We start from the raw sequence: 23,542 nt of genomic DNA, 5'->3' as shown, positions 1-23,542 counted from the left end.
CGCCGCCTGCCAGGCAGTTCAGCAGTGGGAGAGGGAGGGAGGGAGGGTGGTTGTGTGTGGGGGCCCCCCTCCCTCTCGCTCCTTCCTTTAAACGCCCACTCCTGATGGGTGAAAAGACAACTTGAAGTTCAGTGCAATTAACTTCGCCGGCGCCTGGGAAGCTGAAGGTGTCGCCCAGCCTCGCCCGCCCTCTCGCTGCGCTCTCATGAGTGAGTTGGTCTTTTTTTTTTTCCCCTTTCCTCTTTCGCCTCGGATTGTTTTCCTTCTTTGTGTCCGAACTGATAGTCACCTTTTGGAGACCGGGGGTGGGGTGGGGGGGGGGGCGGTCTGGGGTCTGAACAGAAGGATTTTTTTATTATTTTTTTAAGGAAGGGAAGTGGAGTTAGCATTCGGGTTCAGGTAGGAGCTTCGGACGCCTGGATCTGTCTTTATGGCAGATGGTTGGTAGACACGCAGACACCTGCTCCCTCAACCAAGAAGTGGCAACCGAAGTCCCTGGAAAGTTTGGGCTAACTTCTGTCCTAGGATAGATCCAAATAGGCAGCCGTGTTGGTCTGAAGTAGTAGAACAAAATAGGAGTCAATTGCACCTTTAATACCAACGTAGTTTTATTCAGAACGTAAGCATGCACACGAAAGCTTACGTTCTGAATAAAACTACGTTGGTAGTAAAGATGCAATTGACTCCTGTTTTGTTCCGTCCTAGGAGTTTGAAGAGTTTTCAGCCCTGCTGCCTTCGGGTGGAAGAGGTGCCTGCCTGCCTGCCAGGGAAGGGGCGGGGAGGGGTAGAGAGAGAGACCCATTTGGCAGTTCAGCCAGGGTGTCGAAGTGAGGGAGTTTTAAGGCTTGTCATGTGTGTTGCTAAGGGGTGGAGGGAGACGATGGGAACCGCCGAACCGGGAAGAGGTCAGCCGTTGCCGTTGGTTGGCGGGAAGGGGAGCGGTTCCCGCAGCGGGGGGTCAGCTGGCCTGCCGGTGACCTCGGAGAGGCGGCTTCCCACAGGTGCACTTTCCCTCCGCGGGAGGTCCTTCGCCTTTCCTTGGCGGATCTGACTCTTGTAGAACTGGGTGGTCCCTGCAAAACGGCACCAGGGCGGCTAAATGAGGAAATGCAATTTCCTTTGGGTATTATCCTGTGGTGAAGATTTTATTGGGAAATCTCCTGTGACGGCACCGACAGTGTCGCCCTGCCTCCGTGGAAATACCCCAGTAAACTCACAGGCTTTTCCAGGACTTTCTTCCCCCCCACCCCCCACATACTGAAGGAATGTATGATACACTATCACAGTGGTTATGTTTTAGTTTAAAGGTCTTGGCAGAAATCGGGGTGGTCCTTAATTTCCTCCCCCCCACACCTTTTTAGCGCCCCCCCCCCCAATTTGGACAACTAACTTATTTTTCACTTGGGCTTCAGCTAAAGTTTCTGTTATAGCAGCTGAGAAATCCTTTTCTCTGCTGAAAGCTGTTGATTTGGCACCTACCTTCTTGTCTTCATTTCATTTGACAGATTAGTTTAAGTATATTTTTAGTTCTATTCAGGCCAACTTGAATTAGAATTTCTTCACTGAAGCATTCATAACTTTTGCGTAAAGAATTCTAAAGCATATGATACAGGAGCAGCTCTTTATTTTGCTGCGTTTGTACTAAAGGATATGACTTAGAAGCCACCCTTTATTTCTCCTGTGTATTATTTTGGTCTAATACATTCATATAGTTGTTTCCTCCAGTCTGCTGGCAAACATTAGCATTCAAGCTTACATTTTTGACAAATGTGCAGACAGCAATAGCATGAATAGACATCTTAAATATTAACAACCTAAGCATCTGTTGTGAAACAAATTTAATATATTTACTCTGTTTTTCTCACATTGTTAAGAAAGGTTACGATATGTGTAAAATTCCAACTTCAGTTGGCAAAAAGAATTGTCTCGGTATTTCGCTATCTCTTCCATACTGTTTAAAACTATTACCAGATACAGGATTTTAATTTGGACCATTGTTTTAACAAAAAATGAAAAGCAGTATGCATGCTGCACAAAGGAATGAATACAACTTGATAAGATTAGAGATGTTATAAACCTTTTTCTTCCAATTGGTTCCCACATTCATTTATGTTTCAGAGATGTCACCCTTAAAAGCAATAAGACATACACAAATTAGAAAAGGTACATTACATAAAGAGCCAATGCAGAAGAAAGCATGTCTGTATATGTGTATCTGTGTATGCTAATATGATATATCATATAAAATAATGTCATTACCTAGTTCTGTGTAATCTACAGAAATAACAAACAGTTGCTGAAGAAATCTTAAATTTTAAAAATATCAAAGTAAAAAAACATTCAAACTAGTATAGTTATCTAAGTTCATTCCGCTTTTCTTCCTCACAAGTTAAATGTATAATAAAAAGTATTTATGAGTATATAAAGTAAGCAAACACACCTACATGGGATGTAGTCTACTCATGGAACCTTAAAAAAGGTATTTTCCATGTTTACGTGCTTGACTATTGATCTTTTAAATTACATAGTAATTCCTCAGTGAGTGATTAACGTGAAAAATAATCTCAAGAGTACACATCTTGTGAACAAAATGCCCCAATGTTCACTGAGGGTACATTAATGCTGTAGAGAAAATGTAGTCTAGATTCAAATTCTGAATTTGAATATGACACAGAAAAACTGATTTTGGGCTTGTGAAGTTACAATTTGTGCTATAGGCCCATGAGGTCAGCTGACAACACCTCTTCTATATTATTAGAGGAGATCCTGTGGTTACAAATATTTTCGGGCGAAACCAGTGTATTACCTTTAAAATGCTACCAGTGATCTTATAATGTGAAATCCCTAAAGACACGTAGGCAGGTGTACTGCTCCAAAAAAAAATGCCGGTCTTCAATGTGACATTTCAGAACACTAATTTCAGATTTTTAATATTTCAAAACACATTTGTTTTTTTAAAAAAGATCTATGAACTTTTAAAGTTTCTTGGGGGGGGGGAGGAATATATTTTCTTAATAAAGATCGCAAGGTTATGGCCAAACTTTTTTTTTTTTAATCTTAGCATTCTATTTGAGGAGAGAGCTTGACTGTGATTCCTAATGTAATTAATATATACCAAAATATTTTAAACATCTATATTAGAAAGTGTTACTGAAGACAGCATTCCTAGAATGACTAGGCTATATACAGAGTATGTCCGTTTCTAAGGACTAATGTGTTGTACTGTAGTTACTATTATTAATTTTACTGGTATGTTTGCTTATATATTTCTAGTGTTTGCTTATATAATGCTAGTGTTCAATACATTCTTTATGTTGAAAGATACATTGCTAAATTTTAGGAATTTAGTTTTAAAAGTTCATTTTCTTCTTGTATGTTGAAGTGGGGGAGATAATATTAATGTCTACAAAATCTTCCACAGTTCTAAATGCCAGTATCAAATATTTGTGTGCTAACCAGCACGGGACTAGAACAGTGGTTTTGTTTTTAAGACACCAGCACCAAATCTTTAGCTATCTGGGTAACTATGGACCTGTGCCCAAGTCCTGTTCCCCCCTATCATGTGTTATTGTATACCATATCTGTATCTCACTTAAAGATTATTTATTGTACGAGTTTGTTGTATTATGTATGCAAGACCTAGGCAGCAGCTGAAATGGAAGAAGAGCAGAAATCTGTTCCTTCCTTAAATGGGGACAGAGGTTACTGAAATAAATACCTTTGCTATGATGTATAATTTTCTTCGTATTTTGATATATCAATGTTAAACTCATTAATAGAAAAGTTACATGATCCAGAATGCAGGGATATGTTTTTTGTTAATCATAAACTCATTTTTTCCATACTGGGCATGATATTTTAATAACCTGTTCCCCTTCTGGAATCAACACTTTTGACAAAGTCATCATGTAGCTACTTTTTATCTATGTTGCATTAAGCTGACAGCAGAGCAATCAAGGGAAAATATTACTTACTTTTCCAAAGTAAATACCAGTTTATAAGTGAGTGTGTATATTTACATTCCTGTCTCCACTAAATAATGGCTGTCTCCATTTTAATATGTACCTGGTAGAGTTACCCATGGCAACTGAGTCTTGTTAGCATATGAAAAAAAAGTTTTATCATTTAGGCCAGAGACAACTTAAAGAAAGATACCATGCTGTTTTCTGTGGGACACTGAAGCTGATTTTAAAGGAGGAGTATTTTTTCCTGGTGTATTTCACAAGGTAAAATGCTATTTCTCAAGAGCATTATGCATAGGAAATCATACTTAGTATGTATTTGAGTTGTTGAAGTTAAGGGCAGAAGCATATTATTAATAAACGAAAGCACATATGTGTATGTGAGGAAAAATGTTCTGCAAATCTGTCACTATGCACTCTGGTGCATTTTAAACAGTTTCACTTATGACAGTTACTACGGCTTACAAAAGCTACTTGAAATCTGATTATCTGAAAAAGTTTAAAATGCCTGATTTAATTTAAGCATAATTTTGGAACATTTTATAAAGTTCTGTTTTGTTATTGTGTATATTGTTGGACATTTCTCAATCCCAGTCCAATTGTTTGCTGCAAATATGGATATAAAGTGACATGTGGTATGAAGCTAAGTAGAGAAGAAAAGTAGTGTTAGGATGCTCTATTTAGGAACTTCCTGTGTTCAAATATAAAGCAAATCTTAATTTCATGTTTTAGGTTATACATGCCTATTAGTTCTAATTCATTCACACCTTGAGATTATTCATGAAAGATTATATAGTGGCCGCTTTTCTAAGAAGTGTCACACTGCTGTTAACATACAACTCTACCACAGTTCTGTTTACATACAACTCTCTCAGTTCCCTCAACAGTAAAGCACTTACTGTTTGATGGTGGCTGTCTCATGCAGTCTATTTCATATCAATACATGAATGAACATTTAAAGGTTCTCCACAAAATACTAACAGTAGCTTCCGTGCGGTATGTGATTTGAGACTACTATTACTTCCGTCAATTATGTCAAAAATACTTTTAGTCTTGTAAAATACTTCAAGAATAATTCCACTGACACCAATCAAGTCTCATTCTTGAAAAACTGGTCTGAGATTAGAACAAGACTTGAAGATAGCAGTGATAACACACATCTTATAGAACTCGTTACTGTGTCATGCTGTTGCCACTGATCTGCAATTTTTGTCTTGACACAGTTGTTCTAGGAAAGGGCTGAATTTGTGTACAAGCTCACAGTAATAGCTAATAGTGCCTGTATTACTATTTTTATCACAATAGGCAAAATGTCATGTTATCATTGCACTGATTGCAATGACTGTGGTTTCACAAAGCCCTGTCTGCCCATACCAGTAATTTTAATGCTATAGCTGGGGAGATGTTCCTGTAACAAGTGTATTCCTATAGAACACAGCATATTCCCAATGAGAACTAGTGTTGCTATCCCTGAGTTCCAAATGCTGCATTTTAAACTGATTGATCAACTGCTGCGATTTAAATGATTGATCAACAATTTAAAATCCACAGCATCTTTCCAACTTTCCAAGGCTTGACCGTACATCCTTCCTGGTTGATAAGTGCAGATCTGCTATATTTTTTTTATAGCTATATAGCCAATTTTAATATCTCAGTCAAGAGATACTGGATTTCACACCTTTATGAATTTCTAATATCTAGTATTCTTTAACGTAAGTGTTAGAAATGTGAAAATGAATGGCTTGTTTGAGTACATTGGCTGTAGTGTACTGTATTGATCTTGGTCATTCACATAAGCCATTCATTTTCACATGGGCTAAATATGACTGTTAAATCAAATTGTACATACTTTTGATTGCTTTTTCCCCGATTCACAGGAAGACAGTGGTAATATTGGAGGCATCATTGCAAAGAGGTACAATACCTGTGCACATTTCGATTTGAAAAACAATTTGTAGGTCTCTGGGATTAAAGACACACTGCTGTATAAGTGCAAATTATTGTTATAATTATGGAAATACAATCCAAAGGTATAAAGATATTCCTTACAATTGAGAACATCTCTCAGTGGCTAGAGTATGCAAAGTCTTATGTTCTGAGTCAGTACACACTGGAAGAAAATAACGTAGCAAAGAGATCTCATCTCATTAACAGAACAATTTTAGTGTTTCAAATTGTAAAATAGAAGATACTAATTTAAATGATGCTTTGGCGTGCTGATAGGAAGGAATTTGTGCCTGCATAGGTAAGATTCCTTATAAAGTGTAAAGAGTCCCCAAAGCAATGAAAGTCAGCTTTTAAGTTTAAAAGGTTCGGGTTCATTTCTGAGGATTTACTGTCCTTTAATAATATCTTGTTCTTAACAGCTTTATAACAGCTGTTCTTAACAGCTTTATACTATGACTCTGTTATGGCATTCAAGTATTTGGACTGTCTCACTTCGACCAGTTTGTCATATAACCATGGGATTGTACTGGCATCATAACCCTACCTAGTACATTTAACCTGTGCAGAAGCATGAGACAGCACTGCTATGCTAACAGGACCAGTAGATATATTATCTACCTGGTGGCTATTCTGGAAGCAGCTTGATCACCACAGAGGAGATAGGTCTATATGGACCTAGTCAGTCATCTTTTAAAAAAAGGAGTGTAATTGGTAGGCAGCACAGTAAAACAGATCCACCAAACTCCAGATGTAGCTGTGGGTAAATTTGTCAGTCTGTTGTAAGACATCATTATACCTTTAAAATTTATAGACTGAATTTTAAAATGTGCATATATAGATGTAGATTTTATCCCGATTGTTTGCAGCATATTCCCTCCCTTTCTCCATATTTCTAGATAAGCCATTTGGACAGCTCACAGTCATTCTCAAAACCCCAAATCAGCTAGTGACATTTCAAAACTTAAAAGTATGTATTGTTGAAATCTGAATAACGATGGTTAGAATGTTGGTGTATCTCAGAAGCACTATAGCTAGCATATAAAATAATTATATTGTCCTCAATCTTTTGCTTTTTGGTCATATGGACCCATCTACAATTTATAAATGGTTGTATTTGGGCAGAACATTTCAGATGCAAATACTTTCTTAGCAGGGATTTGTCACGTTTAAGGACATTCTTTTACAATTTGTAGTCTTGTACATGAGTTATTCTGCCACCTCCCTCAGTAATTCTTCACAAACAACATACTTGTGAGAAGTCAAGTAGACTCATTGAAATTTATAAAATTCTAGGACTGCTTTGGAAAATTAGTGTGTTGTTTGCCTTATAAAGTATTTCCAGGAATAAAAATCTCCAATGTGTAGTATTCCATAACCTTAAGAAAAATTATTCAGTTGTTGTTGTTCCCCAGTATAATATTTGGAATCTCTTAGTCATGACTAGTGAAACTGTTGTAGAATATAATTCACAAACTATTCTAGGAGTAGTAGATAATCCTGCAGACTTTGATGAGACCAGTAGGGAATGGGGGAAGAAAACCCTCTTTAGAATATATGAGATATGTTCTTTGCAAGTTGTAACTGGAGGGTGATTACATTCATAAGCAAATAATTACACTTACAGCCAGATCTTAAACGAATGAACTGCTGCAATTTTTCTTAAGTTATATTGGATCCCAATGGAGAAAAATTATAGAAAGATGGCATGTGATATCAGTGTTATATCCATATTAAGCAATATTTATGCCTTCCTTCCCCAGAAAGTAATAACTAAAGAAACAGATGTTGATGTCTTGCTCTTCCAACCAATAAAATAGGCTGCAAAGGCTACTTATTTATTATTGCACTAAGGGGATCTTGTTGATTGTCCTAAGATTAAGACCATTTGGACCAGATACTACTAAAGAACACTGATTACTAAGTTTTTAAAGATAACAGCAGCTTAGTTTGTCAGTATTCAAGTTAATTTGTTTGCAGCATCCATTGCTGTGACAGTAGCCATACCAGGCTCATGTAATTCATTGGCAAGCCCTTATAGCCTGCATCCCCGTTACATATACTATGTCACTATCCAAATACATAAAGATATATGGGTTCATCAGCTACATTCTCATGGTATTATACAGCCAACTTAATCCAGGCACAACACAGATAATGATTGTTGGAAGGACTTCTGACCTCACCTGGACTGTTTCGATGAACACTGATGGATGGAATTTTCTTTTGGTGTCCAGACATGGGGTGCTTTCACACGGTGACTTTTTGCTATTCTTACACAGTAAAAATCCAGTTGTAAAGTGTGTTATTTAGTGTGTGTGAACTCATCCATGGTGTGACTGTTTGTGCTCCTCACAAAATCGTTCCCTCTGCTCTTTTCTTCTTCAGTGTTTATTATCCTCTTTGACTAGTCCTTCTTATCACCCCATACCTAATAAAGTACCAGTACTTGTTAGTCTGACAGATTTCTTACTCTTCTTGTCACACCTTTGTGGGAAGACAAGGTCAGTTAAGAAAGTAATATACTGCCAAAATTGGTTAATACTTTTGTATATTGTTAGTTTAAAAATGTTGACTATGACAAGGAAAGTGGCCTGATCTTCATCTTGTTCTGAAAACTCACATACAACTGGAATTGCTTATATCACTGACAGTTTTAATGTGTATCTGTGTAAAGTGCTGTCAAGTCACAGGTGACTTATGGCCACCCTAGAAAAGGGTTTTCAAGGCATGTGAGAAGCAGAGGTGGCTTGCTATTGCCTTCCTCTGCAGAGTTTTCCTTGATGGTCTCCCTTCCAAGTACCATCCCAGCTTAACTTCTGATGAGATAGGCTATGCCAGGGGTGGCCAACGGTAGCTCTCCAGATGTTTTTGCTACAACTCCCATCAGCCCCAGCCAGCATGGCCAATGCCACCTTCCCTGAAGGTGCACTGCACTGAAATAGTTAGATTTCTTTTTTACCAGTGTTGTGATTTGTTCTGTCTGATTGGAGAATGAGCAGCTGTCATTTGTACCTTCAAAAAGGTTAAAAAAGGTAGTCCCTTGTACAAGTACCAGTTGTTTCCAACTCTGAGGTGACGTTGCTTTCATGGCAGACATTTTATGGGGTGCCTTGCCACTGCCTTCCCCAGTCAAGCTGGGTACTCATTTTACTGACCTCGAAAGGATGGAAGGCTGAGTCAACCTCAAGCCGGTTACCTGAACCCAGCTTCCACCTGGATCGAACTCTAGTAGTGAGCAGAGTTTAGGACTGCAGTAATGCAGCTTTACCACTCTGCTTATTGTATGCCTGCCCTTGACTCTTCTAAGGATGAAGCTTAACTCAGCTGCTGACAGTGTGAGCAGTACACAAGACCAGTTCTTCTGAGCTTGCAGTGACATCCTAAAGCTCTCTAGGCAAAATTCAAGGTGTGATCATCTTGTTAACCATATGGTTTCATTTCCATTGAAGTGGTTGTCTCATCACCTGCTATATTTGCACTACTTATTCAGTGAAGGAAGAGGCTGTTCAGAATTTTACATCAATTCTAAAACCTGTCTGCAAGAAACTTTTCAGTAAAATTATATTAGGACAATGGACCTAGCATTAATATCAATATTTTGTGGCATAAATAATTCACACTGGTTCTGGCATATAGCAAAATATCCCCCAGAATTCTCCTGTAACATTTCTAGGCAGCATTTCATATGTATTGTTCTGTCTCTTTAAAAATGCAGTCTCCTCTATTTGCCCTATTAATTGTTGATATGTTGCCATCCATGAGACAAAAATTAGAGCTGTAATTAAATAATCATGTGATGCTCCTTAGTGCCAGTGAGAGCAGACTCATTTTTCCAGGCCCCGATGGTCACTGATTATTGTATTACTATTGCCTTACCTTATTTATATATATTTTATGAACAACTATGTGTGTTAAACACTGGCTTTCTTTTTTTAAATTAAAGAAAGCAAGTATCACTAAATTGGCTAACTGGCTACTAATCCACAGGGACTTTAAACAGACTTAACTTTTCTGCTTTCAGTCAGCTGACTGGGAGAACTATCAGTGGTGTGGTTTGTGTGCCATTTAATTTACACTGGTGTTTTGGCTGGGGTGGATGCATATGGGGAATGCCAGGAGAATTACAAAAGGAGCAGGGTATTAAAATTCAGAAATGATTAAAACTGAAATAAAAGGATGCTGCTTCTTTGCCAGTACTCTGGCAGTCATAATGACACACAGAGATTAGTTTCCACCTTCATCTTTTCCTTCTTTCTCATTTCCTCTTGTTTATTGTTGACACATTTTCCCTATGTCTTTGCTTCTCTGTGTCTCTTTCACATATTTCTACTTGTTTTTCTCCTTTTTAGTATGAGGGAGCGTACTTAACCTTATTATTACAATAACAGAATAGGTCATTAATATTTAATATCCACATGTTTTGAAATTTCTCAAACCTGGGTCACCTCTATTAAATGACATGTCATTTTATCGTTTGTTAATCCTTATCTTCCTCTTATAGTTTCTTAGATGCTTTCCTCTTTTAGAGGTGATTTAACTAGTAATGTTTAACCACCTGTGTTAAAAAACTTGGGGGGGGGGGAGGAGAAAAGAACTTACCAGTCATAGATAATCAATTATGCATGAATTCAAATTTAACAGATGGACGTTGGGAGTTAAAAATTTCTCGTTTGTCTTCATGATTTTTTTTCTGTTTGTACGACACCTGTCTCTTATGTATAGATAAACATCTAACGTAGCTTACAGCTTTTCTTATATCTTTGTCGGTTTTCCCCCTTTTTCTTGCAAAATATTCATTTTACCTGTTTTTTATTCTTTTTGGTTTTCTTTATGTTTAAGGCTTATATACCATCTGTGGGTTGTATGGCATGTGAGTTTGTGAAAACATATTATTTAACTTCCAAACTGCATGTAATGGGGCACTTCACAGTTTAATAGCGCTGAACTGAGTGTCATTGCCACAGCAAAACATTGACCTGTGTGTATGTGTATTTATTGTACACTTCTGCATTGCATATAATATTCAGGTTATTAATATAGAATTACAGTCTGGAATTATTCAAACAGAATGCTATCCAAGTATTTTACTAATAGAAAATTGCCGTACTTTTATTATTTGGGCCAATTCAGTGTGGCAGCAAAGAGTAGCTGTAGATTCATTTAGCTACACAGGGTGGCATACTTGAAAGAAGCAATTCTATGTAATGTTTAGACTTTCAACCTCCAGGATTTCCAAATATTTTGTATATAGTCACATTATCTATTGTTGAAACATATATAAATGTATACTGGCACCCAGTAACTACTTTGGCATGTCTTTTGTGGGCACTGAGTTAATCTTATATTAGGGTAAAGTTACCATTAAACTTCACATTACCAGGAAAGTTAAAAGTGGAACCCTGAGGTCTTGTTTAAAACAGTAGCTTGTTTGGAATAGTTGTATAAGTTTTGACAAGGGAAAGCTGAATGTTTATTAAAGTTAAAGAAATGAGAAAACAGTTGTTTTCTACAAGAACAGTTGTTTTCTACAAGAAGAATAACTATACATTATTTCGAATTGGAGATAAAGCAGATGTAATATATTCTGCTGAATAGATTTTATAAATATACTGAAAAGTGCCTTAAATTTGCATGCACAGACACATAGTATGATAATTTCATCATATAATTTCATAGAAGACAGTACATTAATATTTGTGCCAATTTAGAAACAAACTTTTTTGTAGTACAGTACATAATGTGGTAATTATACTGAATTTTCTCTTGCAACTAGAAATCAAACTATCAAAAATGGCATCAAGAAAAATCTCCAGTATATGTAACATAATACCAAAATGTTTGTTCAAATATACATCTGGGAAAGGGTAAGGGTTTGGGGGTTTTTTAGAAATTGAAGCACAATGTTACTATATTTCACAAGACTAATTTTAGGAAATGAACATAGTATTCTACTTGATATTGCTTTTATTCTTTTGTTTTATAACCATCACAAGTCCACAACATGGAAACATATATTTTCACAAAAGGATGGAATCACATATTTCACAAAAGAACATGTTGCAATGGTTAGTTTATAATGGGCAGGGAAGCAGCTTCCCTCCCATTCAAGCCTTAGTAAAAGAAGTTTATAGGTATGCTGGTGATGTTTATTCATACTTCTCACAGTATTTATTTGCTACATGTATACCAGAAAGCATGCCTTTCTGTAAACATGTAGTAGTTACACATGGAGAAGCATCGTCCCTGCCACCCAGCCACCACAATAAAGAATGTTTGAAGATACATATCTCTTCTTCACACTTGACATGTTTCTTACAGTAAATATTGGTGTGCATGCAGCAAAGGAATTCCTGAATACAGTATGAATTGGTCCTAAGAGAAAGAGAGATGCTAAAATTTGAAGATCTTGAAAGCTATCCTCCTTAGTAGGATCCCATCTCTAATTACCCATCCAAGTTGATTATTATTCAAATCAGGTATTCATTACCTGAATTAATTATCCAAAAAGACTGCTATCATGATTAACAAAAAGCTAAAAAGCCTATTTTGGTGAAAAAATTACAAGTAGGCAACACCTCATTTCTCCCCTGCCCCATCAAGTTGCAGCTGACTTATAGTAATCCAGTAGGATTTTTCAAGACAGGAATTGTTCAGAGGTGGGTTGCCATTGCCTGCCTCTGTGTAGCAACCCTGGACTTCCTTGGTTGTCTCTCATCCAAGCACTTATTCAGGGCTAACCTTACTTCCAAGATCTGACAAGATCGGGCTAACATGGACCATCCAGGTCAGGGTTTTCTTTTATTATTGGCCTAATATTCTTATTCTTCTATTATGGGTTGGGTTTTTTTTTAAAAAAACCTGTTGGTTGTAATAAAAGCGTGTTTGTGTGTGTACATATAAAAGAAAGAGTTTAAGAATGTGATGTTGAAAATGATGCCATTAAATATGGGCAAATTTTTTGAAACCAGTCTCATGGTAGCTTCAGGTCTTTCCCAATGCTGGCTGTAATTTTTCAAGTCAGCATCCTGGAATCTCTTTTAAACCATGGATTCATTTCCATACTGATGCAACTATGATTTTGGTCCTATGAAACTGATGTAGATAGAATTGTACATAGCTTTGCTATTCCTCTCCTGCTCCTTCGACATCCACTTTCCATCCACATGGGCTTATGAAGAATTTTACTAAAGTAGTGCAATTGGGGAAACTGATCAGAGCTGTGGAATATTCTGGAGTGCCTTATGTCTTAGCGATGTACAATGGGTTTGTAATTTTTTTTCAAACATGTGAAGTGGCAATAAGATAGGACTTCAACAGCTGTACAGAAACAAGTCATAACCATTTAAGGAGGCCATACTCACTGGAAAAAACTGAACACAAAAAGAATATCTGGATGTTATAGGTATTCATTTACTAGTATTACAGACTCACAAATTAAAATGGGAAAAATTTTGGTACCAAAGGGAACCTGGTGCAAAAGGAGTCTCACGGGTTCAGGAGAGCCCATCCAGGAATTAAAATCCGTAGAAGCTGCAGAGAAGGGTGTATAATAAATGTTGCTGTTCTACATGCCATAGGGCTTTCCAATAGGAAAACCCCCAGAAATATTAAAATAATATATATCATCACAAGTAATGTAGAACGATAAACCTTAGTACTGGAAGAATCCAAGAGAAGACTTGTTTCTTCAACTATATTTTTGCAAGTATCAACACACATCAATAGGGAGAATCTGATAACCACTGCATACTTAGAAACCTCACCAGACTTAGCCTAGCTGTCATAGGTTAAGAGGACAGGCCCTCTTATGAAATCAATGACTCTTTAAAGGTCAGTAATAATGACAGAAGCAAGTAAGCAAGAGATCCCCAAAGACCTGCAGTAAGACCAGCGGAAGAGGATTCAAGTTTGTGGATAATGCCAAGTAATTCAGGATGGTGAAAACCGGAAGAACTCTTACAAGTCTTCTCTAAACAGGGTGAATGGCAAACAAAATGGCAAATGAGATTTAAGTCTAACTAAGCAAAAAGTGATGTGGGAAAGTGCCGAACTTCACAAATATTGATTATATTTGAGCTAACTCTTACAAGCTGAGAAAGAGAATGGCAGCATGGAAAACAGCTCAATGAAAACAACTCAGTGTGAAACAGTGAGAATGATAAATTCTGTGCTAGGGGTTGTTAGGCTTTAAAAAAAACATTGCCAGTATTATAATGCATAAATTTATATTGTGGTCACATTTGAAATATTGTGTACAATATTGTGGTTGTTTCATGTCAAAAAAGAATATCATGAAGGCTAGTTCTGGTAACGAGAACCAAAATATTTTAAGAGTTGGAGCATGTTACTTGCAAGGAAAGGCTTTTATTTTTTAAAGATAAGTAAGGAAGAATATAAAGAAGTTTAAATAGTTATGAATGGCATAGGGGAAACAGCATTTCCCTCCCTATTTCATAATACTAGGATTTGGGGTTAACAATGAAATTGACTTGAACTATATTCAGATCAGCAGCCCTGTGGCACAGAATGGTAAAGCTGCAGTCCTAAGCTCTCTGCTCACAACCTCAGTTTGATCCCAGCGGAAGCTTGATTCAGGTAGCCGGCTCAAGGTTGACTCAGCCTTCCATGCTTCCGTGGTTAGTAAAATGAGTACCCAGCTTGCTGGGGGAAAAGTGTAGATGATTGCAGAAGGCAATGGCAAACCACCCCATTAAAAGTCTGCCAGGAAAATGTCATGATGCGACGTCACCCCAGATTCGGAAATGACTGGTGCTTGCACAGGGGGCTACCTTTCATATATTCAGGTTAAGAAAAAAAATACTTTTCCCAAGCCTAATTTAAAATTCTATGTCCCAAGATGTGAGGTGCCCTGACCTGGCTACCCCAAAATTGTGAGATCTCAAACACTAAGTAGGGTTAAGTAGTTCTTGGATGGGAGATCACTGAGGAATTCTGGGGTTGGCAATGGCAAACCATGTCTGTTGTTTCTTGCCTTGAAAACCATACTGGGTCTTCATAAGTTGGCTGTGGTTTGACAGCAAAAAGAGAAAAAATGTGAGGCTACCATTGATTTAGGTTAGTTTAAAGGGGGCTCAGAGAAATTTCTGAAATTCCTATCAGTTGACCCTGAAATCAACTGTGAGGTTACAAAAACAGTTGAACTGGGGAGTTGCTGTTACTGTGGATTTCCTTGCAAATGGCTTCTGTTGCTTTTTTATTCTTACAGCTTCAAACTGAGTGTGGACTCAGCCTTGCTCCTTGTAAAGCAAGGTCCGAGTGGGCGGCTGCGTTGGTCTAAAACAGTACAACAAATTTTGAGTCCAGTGGCACCTTTAAGACCAACAAAAATTCATTCAAGGTATGAGCTTTTGTGTGCAAGTACACTTCCTCAGATACATAGAAATGGAAGTTAACAGTTCATATATATAGGCAGATGGCTCTACACAGGTGAACAGTAAATTAGCATACAACTTAATGAAGGTGTTTTGACATATGCAAAAACTAAATAGCAATAATAAACTAAGTTTATAGGTCACAATATGTTAGGATATAATTGGGTAGAATTAATGGAGCAATAAATATGTCAAAGTAGAAGACTAATGTGTAGAAGTATCCTCCTTAATTGTTAGGAATAATTGAGACTCTGTGCTTGCACATGAAAGCTACTTTGAATAAACTTTTTATTGATTTTAAAGGTGTCACTGGACTCAAAATTTGTTTCTTGTAAAGCAAGTTGGTGGCCAAGAGTGACTATCAGCTGTATTTGGCTGTATATTCAGCCAACCTGGCCATGCTAATCCATGTATTGGTAACTCCTCTGTTTGATTACTGCAGTGTGTTTCACATTGGACTGTCCTTAAAGACAACATGGAAACTGGAGCTTGTTCAAAAGGCAGCAGCCCAATTAGTGTCAAGGCTAACTAATGGGAACATATCTTGCCTATATTAAAACATCTGTAATGGCTACTAGTTTGTTTCTGAGTTCTATTCTGTGTTCCATTCAAGGTTGCTTTCTTTCAAGCCTTTTAAAGTCTACATATCTTAAGAGACTGTTTCTCCCCACGTGTTCCCAGCCGCAGTTATCAGATTGTTATCTACTGGCTATTTCGCCATTTAAAGAAGCCTGCCTGACATTTAACTAGAATTTTTTTCTATAGTAGCTCCACCTTATGGAATGCTATCTTCAGGCTGGTGGTTTTGGCTGCTTTATTCTCTAGGGTCTTAGGCTGTGGCCATTTCTTGAGAGGAGAGAACTGGGATTTTATAATACATTGTATATTTTAAAATTTTGGAATTGTAAGCTGCTTTGAGCTGCAAGGGAAATGTGTGGTGTGTGTGTCTTAAAGGTGCCACTCGGCTCAAAATTTGTTTCTTGTAAAGCAACTCTTTAACTATATATGATAGTTAATAGAGTTAATAATGCCATGATAGTTAATAGAGCTTACATATTCAGGATACCTCTGAATACTAGAATAAACCATGGAAAAAGGCTGTTTGCTATCAAACAGGGGCTGGGAGATTCTCTGCTGCACCCTGCTTCTTGTTTTGCCATATCAGCTAGAAAACAGTAAAAGAGTACATGTTTGGAATCACATGGGGTGGGGGTTCAGGAAGTTCTGTCAGTGATATTGGACTGATCTGTTATGGTGACCATATAAGGATATGAATTTTTTGTAAAAGATATTTGGCTGAAAAAAGTAGCAAACCTCTGCAATAGTTAGAGTTGGATAGGCTGAATAGTTTCCTAGAGCCATTACTGTAGACATCAGTTACCAGAGATTAAGACATTTGTTGCTTTATCTTAGATGAGAACGTGGCATGCTGTACTGAGACCTGGCTAGGAGGATCTGCCCAAGTGTCCTCAAGTTGTATTCTCAGATTTGTATCAGATAGATGCAGTGAGCTGTATATTTGTCTTTGATAGTGTCAATGTTTAGTTGAGATTATGTGTCATCATCAGGTACTTCATGATGCTTGCAAATTATTTCAAGTTCTTAGGCAAGTGCTGGCAAAAGAGGCAGAACAGGATCCTGTTAGTATACTGGCCACCTAGCAGGGTCTTTGCCTATTGGAGGCAGTGGTTGAGGAATCTCCATCATGCATGCTGAGATTTCCTTGTTAGGGAGCATCTCAGCACATTCTGGCTACCATGACAATCACAGGGTTATGACAGTGTCCATGCCCATAATAGCAGATCTTGTAGTGGGTCTGATATTTTATACCAAACCAGGAGACCTCTGGGTGGAAGATGTACTACAGTCCTGATGTCATGAACATTTCACTGTCTAAGGAATATGTATGTCAATGTGGCAGTTAACTCTCTCTCTCTCTGTATGTGTGTGAAGTGCTGTCATGTCACAGCAAACTTATGCCAACCCCAACAAAGTCATTTCAATGCAAGTAAGAAAAATAGGTGTCTTCCTTGTTTGTTTCCCTTCCAAATATGGATCCTACTTAGCTTCTGATGAGATTGGGCTATACCATGCCACGTTCTCTCCCAGCCTCTTTAACAGCCCAGTTAAATTATCTACCTTGACAATTTATGGATATAGCAAGTTTCCTGAATAGTTTAGACTTATTCAACCATGTTCAGTGCTTATCCTATCAAAAGTCTATGTATTTGCTTGGTATTTTGGGATGACCTCTGTTGTAGATAACAAAGAAAGAGTAGAGATAATTCTTGGATTAAAATGCCTAAACCTATGGACAAATTTGGTCAAGCATAGGTCTACCAAGCTGAATGTACTTGGTGGTGGTGGTGACAGAAAAGAATTTTTATTTCATTATCATTGCACCCACACAGTATTGTCCATCTGTACTAGGCTATGTTGCTTAAATATTGACCATCAGTATGAGCAACTTGAACTTATAAAGACCTAATGGGACATGTTCTCTAGATACTTTATTATTGGAATGCCACATTAAGTGTAAATCTCATACAAGATGTGCCTAAGTAAATTTTAGCTCATTTCACCTGAGCATATAAGAAAGGAATGTTGTCATTATCTTGGCAACCATGTTCCCAACCATTCCTGGATGGTTATAGCCAATCAGTCATAGCCAGCCAGTTTGGGCCAAGACATAATTACAATCTTCCTTCAGGAAGGCTAGTTCCTGCCTCATAAAAAAAAACTTTGGATCCCTGTACCTGAATAATTACTAACAGTTTCTGACCTATGACTGAGCAGGTGATGACATTTTCAGGAACTTTATTGTTGCTGAATTCCCAAGTAAAGACTATGGCTAGAAGTGCCTCTTATTAGCTTTGGATAACAAAAGCAAAGAGGAGAAAGTTCTTCTTATAGAGATGCATGCATTAGTAACATCGAGTCTAGGTTATGAGTAATCTTTGCCTTTGACTGTTGAATCTGGTCTGTATCTTTTTACTTGACTTTGAGTTGGTGTTAAATTAGGGGTCATTTAAGAATATCATTTAACAAAACTGACTGCTTTATTCTGTATGCTGAGACCCATTTGGATGCCATACAAGGGTAAAAATACAATAACATTTACAGCATAGTGTTCAATATTTGACAATGCAATTTTAAGTCTATTGACTTCAGTGGATTTAAAAGGTGTAATTCTGTTTAGGATTGCACTGTTACACATCTTACCTTCTATCAGGGCTTTTTTTTGTAGCAGGAACTCCTTTGTATATTAGGTCACAGACCCTTGATATAGCCAATCCTCCTGGAGCTTACAGTAGGTCCTGTACTAAAAGCCCTGTAAGCTCTTAGAGGATTGGCTACATCAGGGGGTGTGGTCTAATATGCAAAGGAGTTCCTGCTACAATAAAAGCTCTCCCTTCTAAAATGAGACATTCTGTTTAAATCTATCGCTATGCAACATATGCTAACTTCAGCCCTTAGCCAATCCTTATTATCTAGTTCCTGGAAAATAACTATTTAAATATGTTATTAGCATTCATTATGAAATATTGTATTCTCTAAGATGTACTTTAAAACAATGCCTTTAAACTGCACGTATCTAAGGGACTTTGTTGCTCTATGGACCAGTTGTTTTTCATCTACCAGACCTACTTATTATATAGTGCTAACTTTTCCTCCTGCCCATTAATTTGAATTCAAACTATATTTAGTAATTCCCAGTATGGCACTTAAAGACATAATAGGAAAAAATAACGTTTGAAAAAAAGGGCTGTAAATTTAGAGATGTAGTCTGTATCATTCTGAGTGAGCACTGGTATACAATGAAATCTGTTTTCTGTGGTATGGTCAACTATATGAAAATGTTTCAGAACACCATGTTGTGAAGTTTTTTAAATTCTTGAGGAAAACAGTGCATTTTTACAATTGTTTCAAAAATTACCTCTATCTGCCTGGCCCAATCTGATTTATTTTCTGTGCAAACATGGTTGAATTTGCATGGTAGTTTTTGAGTCTAAAAGCCACCATGGTACAAATTGGTGAGAAGCCATGTTTACCAGCTGACTGAAAATCCCTACAGCTGTAAGAGGGGGCAAACTTAGTTTCTGTTTTTCCAAACCCCTTACACATTTTGGATGTTAGATGGCAAAAAGAAAAATGTTTCATACTCTTTAGCTTCTACCTCAAAATAGTTGTGGCAATAAATTTATCATGCAGAATTTTAGTTTGGTCTGAATTTCTATATGGGAAGACAACATTTTTAGTAACAGTCTAATTAGAGGTAGCATCCTACCTATTTTGTGTAATGTTTTAGGATTTCATGTGGTGGTGACCTTCTACATGAATTTACAGAATCAGTGCAAGATAAGGAGCTATCACTACTTAAATAACTTTAAAAGGTTGAAATTCTATGCATAGTTAACTTGCCTAAATCCCATCATCTTCAGTGAGATTTTAATAACCTTACCATTCACAGGCCTGAAAGCCAAGTAATTCATTATCCATCTTCCAGAAGAAGAGTCTTGGATTTAGACAGGATCACTGAACTTCAAAACCCTCTGTTGCTAATAGGATCATTGGACAACAGTGTGGATTATTAGGACAACACCATGGAAGACTTAAGGCCATTACTTTAAATCAGAATCTAGTCCCTAAGCCCTCTTTTTATAAGCGATTGTCATTCTTACCTGTATAGCACATATAGATATACATAAACAGCATAAAATTGAGCTTTCCCCATATTTTTAGAAAGGAATATAGCAGTATATAAGGTTGGCAAAAAAGGGAACTAACCTTTGCTCTGCATGAGCATTAACCTCACTGTGTTTTGTTCCTTCTGGCATTTTCCTCAAACCTAGAACTTGGCTGGTAGAAAAATGCACTGAGTACTAGATTAATACATAGAAATATGAAAGATTTAGCTCCCCTGACATTCACAGTTAAGTTTTATTTAAAATAGTGCCCCCATTCTTTACAGATGAGTGGGCAGGGGTTGCCTGTCTTTCTCCTAACTGATCTAACAGCAGCTGGCATGGGATTTATGCTTTATTTGAAACTAGGAACAAGGCCCATTGTGAAGAAAAATACAATGAGCTCTAGAAAGAGGCTCTGGGTGAGTGCTCGCCACTCTTGCTGTCTTCCCACCCACCCAAGTGAAGGCATTCACTCCCCCCCTCTACCTCAAGGGAAACTGATCTCTGCCATCTAGAGAGCAGCTGTAATTCTGAGTGATCACCAGCCCTCAACTGGAGATTGGCAACAATGGTTCCCCAAGAGGAAATTGCTGATTTGGAGGGTGGAGTCCATGGCATTGTACCTGTCTAAGGTTCTACCCCTCGTCAAACCTTCATCTCCAGGCTCCACCCCACAAATATCCAGGAATTTCTGAACCTGGAGTTGGCAATTCCTAAGTCACACTGGCTGTCATAGAGGGGCTGCTGCTGAACAGGAGCAAGCAGCCAGGTCTAGTTAAGTCATGCCAGTCAGATGGCATCGTCACCCAGAGGGTGCTGTTAAACCTAGAGTAGCCAACCTCCAGGTGGAGCCTGAAGGTCTCCTGGGATCACAATTGAACTGGAGAAAATAACTGCTTTAGAGGGTGGACTCTATGGCATTATATTCAGCTGAGGGCAACATTGGTTTCCTAGTTACAGCCTCTGGCTAGCAGCTTCCCCAGTGGGGAGGAGGGAGTGAAGGAGTGACAAGAAAGAAGTGGCCTCTGAGGAAATGTTTCATAAGGCCACAGTACAGCAGCAGCCCTTTCTGAAGCTGGTTGATGCAGAAGACACAGAAACATCAGATGTGTCTGTCTCTGAGGTAAGACTATTTTGTCAGTTTGTTAAGTGCTCCTGGGTCTGCAGTAGGCAGGGGACAGGGGAGTCAGCCAATAAGGACATAAGAACATAAGAGAAGCCATGTTGGATCAGGCCAATGGCCCATCCAGTCCAACACTCTGTGTCACACAGTGGCCAATATATACATACACAGAGAGAGAGAGAGAGTGGCTAATAGCCACTGATGGACCTCTGCTCCATATTTATATCCAATCCCCTCTTGAAGCTGGCTATGCTTGTAGCCGCCACTATCTCCTGTGGCAGTAAATTCCACATGTTAATCACCCTTTAGGTGAAGTACTTCCTTTTATCTGTTTTAACCTGACTGCTCAGCAATCTCATTGAATGCCCACGAGTTCTTGTATTGTGAGAAAGGGAGAAAACTACTTCTTTCTCTACTTTCTCCATCCCATGCATAATCTTGTAAACCTCTATCATGTCGCCCCGCAGTTGACGTTTCTCCAAGCTAAAGAGTCCCAAGTATTTTAACCTTTCTTTATAAGGAAAGTGTTCCAAACTCCCAACTCCAAATGCTGGGAATTATTAGGAAGGGAATTGAAAACAAATCAGCCAGTATCATAATGCCCCTGTATAAATCGATGGTGCGGTCTCATTTGGAGTACTGTGTGCAGTTCTGGTCGCCGCACCTCAAAAAGGATATTATAACATTGGAGAAAGTCCAGAAAAGGGCAACTAGAATGATTAAAGGGCTGGAGCACTTTCCCTATGAAGAAAGGTTGGAACGTTTGGGACTCTTTAGCTTGGAGAAACGTCGACTGCGGGGTGACATGATAGAGGTTTACAAGATAATGCATGGGATGGAGAAAGTAGAGAAAGAAGTACTCTTCTCCCTTTCTCACAATACAAGAACTCGTGGGCATTCGATGAAATTGCTGAGCAGACAGGTTAAAACGGATAAAAGGAAGTACTTCTTCACCCAAAGGGTGATAAACATGTGGAATTCACTGCCAAAGGAGGTGGTGGCGGCCACAAGTATAGCCACCTTCAAGAGGGGTTTAGATAAAAATATGGAGCACAGGTCCATCAGTGGCTATTAGCCGCAGTGTGTGTGTATATATAAAATTTTTTGCCACTGTGTGACACAGAGTGTTGGACTGGATGGGCCGTTGGCCTGATCCAACATGGCTTCTCTTATGTTCTTATGTTCTAAACCTTTAATCATTCTAGTTGGCCTTTTCTGGACTTTTTCCAATGCTATAATATCCTTTTTTGAGGTGCGGTGACCAGAATTGTACACAGTATTCCAAATGAGACCGCACCATCAATTTATACAGGGGCATTATGATACTGGCTGATTTGCTTTCAATTCCCTTCCTAATAATTCCCAGCATGGCGTTGGCCTTTTTTTATTGCAACCGCACACTGTCTTGACATTTTCAGTGAATTATCTACCATGACCCCAAGATCTCTCTCTTGGTCAGTCTCTGCCAGTTCACAACGTGTATTTGTAGCTGGGATTCTTGGCCCCAATGTGCATTATTTTGCACTTGGCCACATTGAACCTCATCTGCCACATTGACACCCACTCACCCAGCCTCAACAGATCCCTTTGGAATGCCTCACATTCTTCTTTAGTCCTCACCATCCTGAATAATTTACTGTCATCTGTAAACTTGGCCACTTCAGTGCTTACTCCCAACTCCAAATCATTAATGTTAAAGAGCATGGGACCCAGTACTGAGCCCTGCAGCACCCCACTGTTTACCGCCCTCCGCTGCAAAGACTGCCCATTTATACTCACTCTCTGCTTCCTATTAGTTAGCCAGTTTTTGATCCACAAGAGGACCTGTCCTTTTACTCCATGACTCGAGCTTACTAAGGAGCCTTTGAGGAGGAACTTTATCAAAAGCTTTCTGGAAGTCAAGGTAAACAACATCTATTGGGTCTCCTTTGTCCACATGTTTGTTCACCCCCTCAAAGAACTGTAACAGGTTAGTGAGGCAAGATCTTCCCTTACAGAACCCATGCTGAGACTTCTTCAATAACTTGTGTTCATCAATGTGCCTACTCATTCTGTCCTTGATAATGGTTTCTACCAACTTTCCCAGTATTGAAGTCAGACTGACTAGCCTGTAATTTCCCGGATCTCCTCTGGAACCTTTTTAAAGATGGGGGTGACATTTGCTACCTTCCAGTCCTCAGGAACGGAGGCAGATTTCAATGAAAGGTTACATTTTTTTTCAGGAGATCCTGAGAAGTTCAACTTTGAGTTTTTAATTCGTCAATCAGTTGTAGGACTTCATCTCTTGTCACCTCAATCTGACTCAGGTCTTTCTGACTCAGGTCAATGGGAACCCAGAGGTAGTGACTGATACATGATGGGCCAATGATTTGTTGAGTGCATCCATCAGCCAATGGAAGCACTGTATTTGGCCACCACTATAGGGCAATT

At 38.4% G+C, this 23,542-nt stretch overlaps 1 protein-coding gene across 2 annotated transcripts in view; it reads left to right on the top strand.

The window, feature by feature from the left end:
* The first annotated feature begins 52 nt into the window (after window positions 1-52).
* SATB1 (SATB homeobox 1) overlaps window positions 53-23,542 on the top strand; it is a 146,663-nt gene continuing 123,173 nt past the window's right edge. The window contains exon 1 of one of the 2 annotated variants that reach the window (XM_060248760.1): window positions 53-209. In XM_060248760.1, coding sequence (XP_060104743.1) covers window positions 206-209 — 4 coding nt within the window. In that variant the 5' untranslated portion in view covers window positions 53-205. The remainder of the gene's footprint in view (window positions 210-23,542) is intronic. The other variant, XM_060248748.1, reaches the window with a different exon arrangement.

This window comes from Heteronotia binoei, chromosome 10 (genome assembly GCF_032191835.1).
Source record: "Heteronotia binoei isolate CCM8104 ecotype False Entrance Well chromosome 10, APGP_CSIRO_Hbin_v1, whole genome shotgun sequence".
Taxonomy (NCBI): domain Eukaryota; kingdom Metazoa; phylum Chordata; class Lepidosauria; order Squamata; family Gekkonidae; genus Heteronotia; species Heteronotia binoei.
The sequence above is the reverse complement of the archived record's forward strand: the minus strand, read 5'-3'. Positions and strand labels throughout refer to the sequence as shown.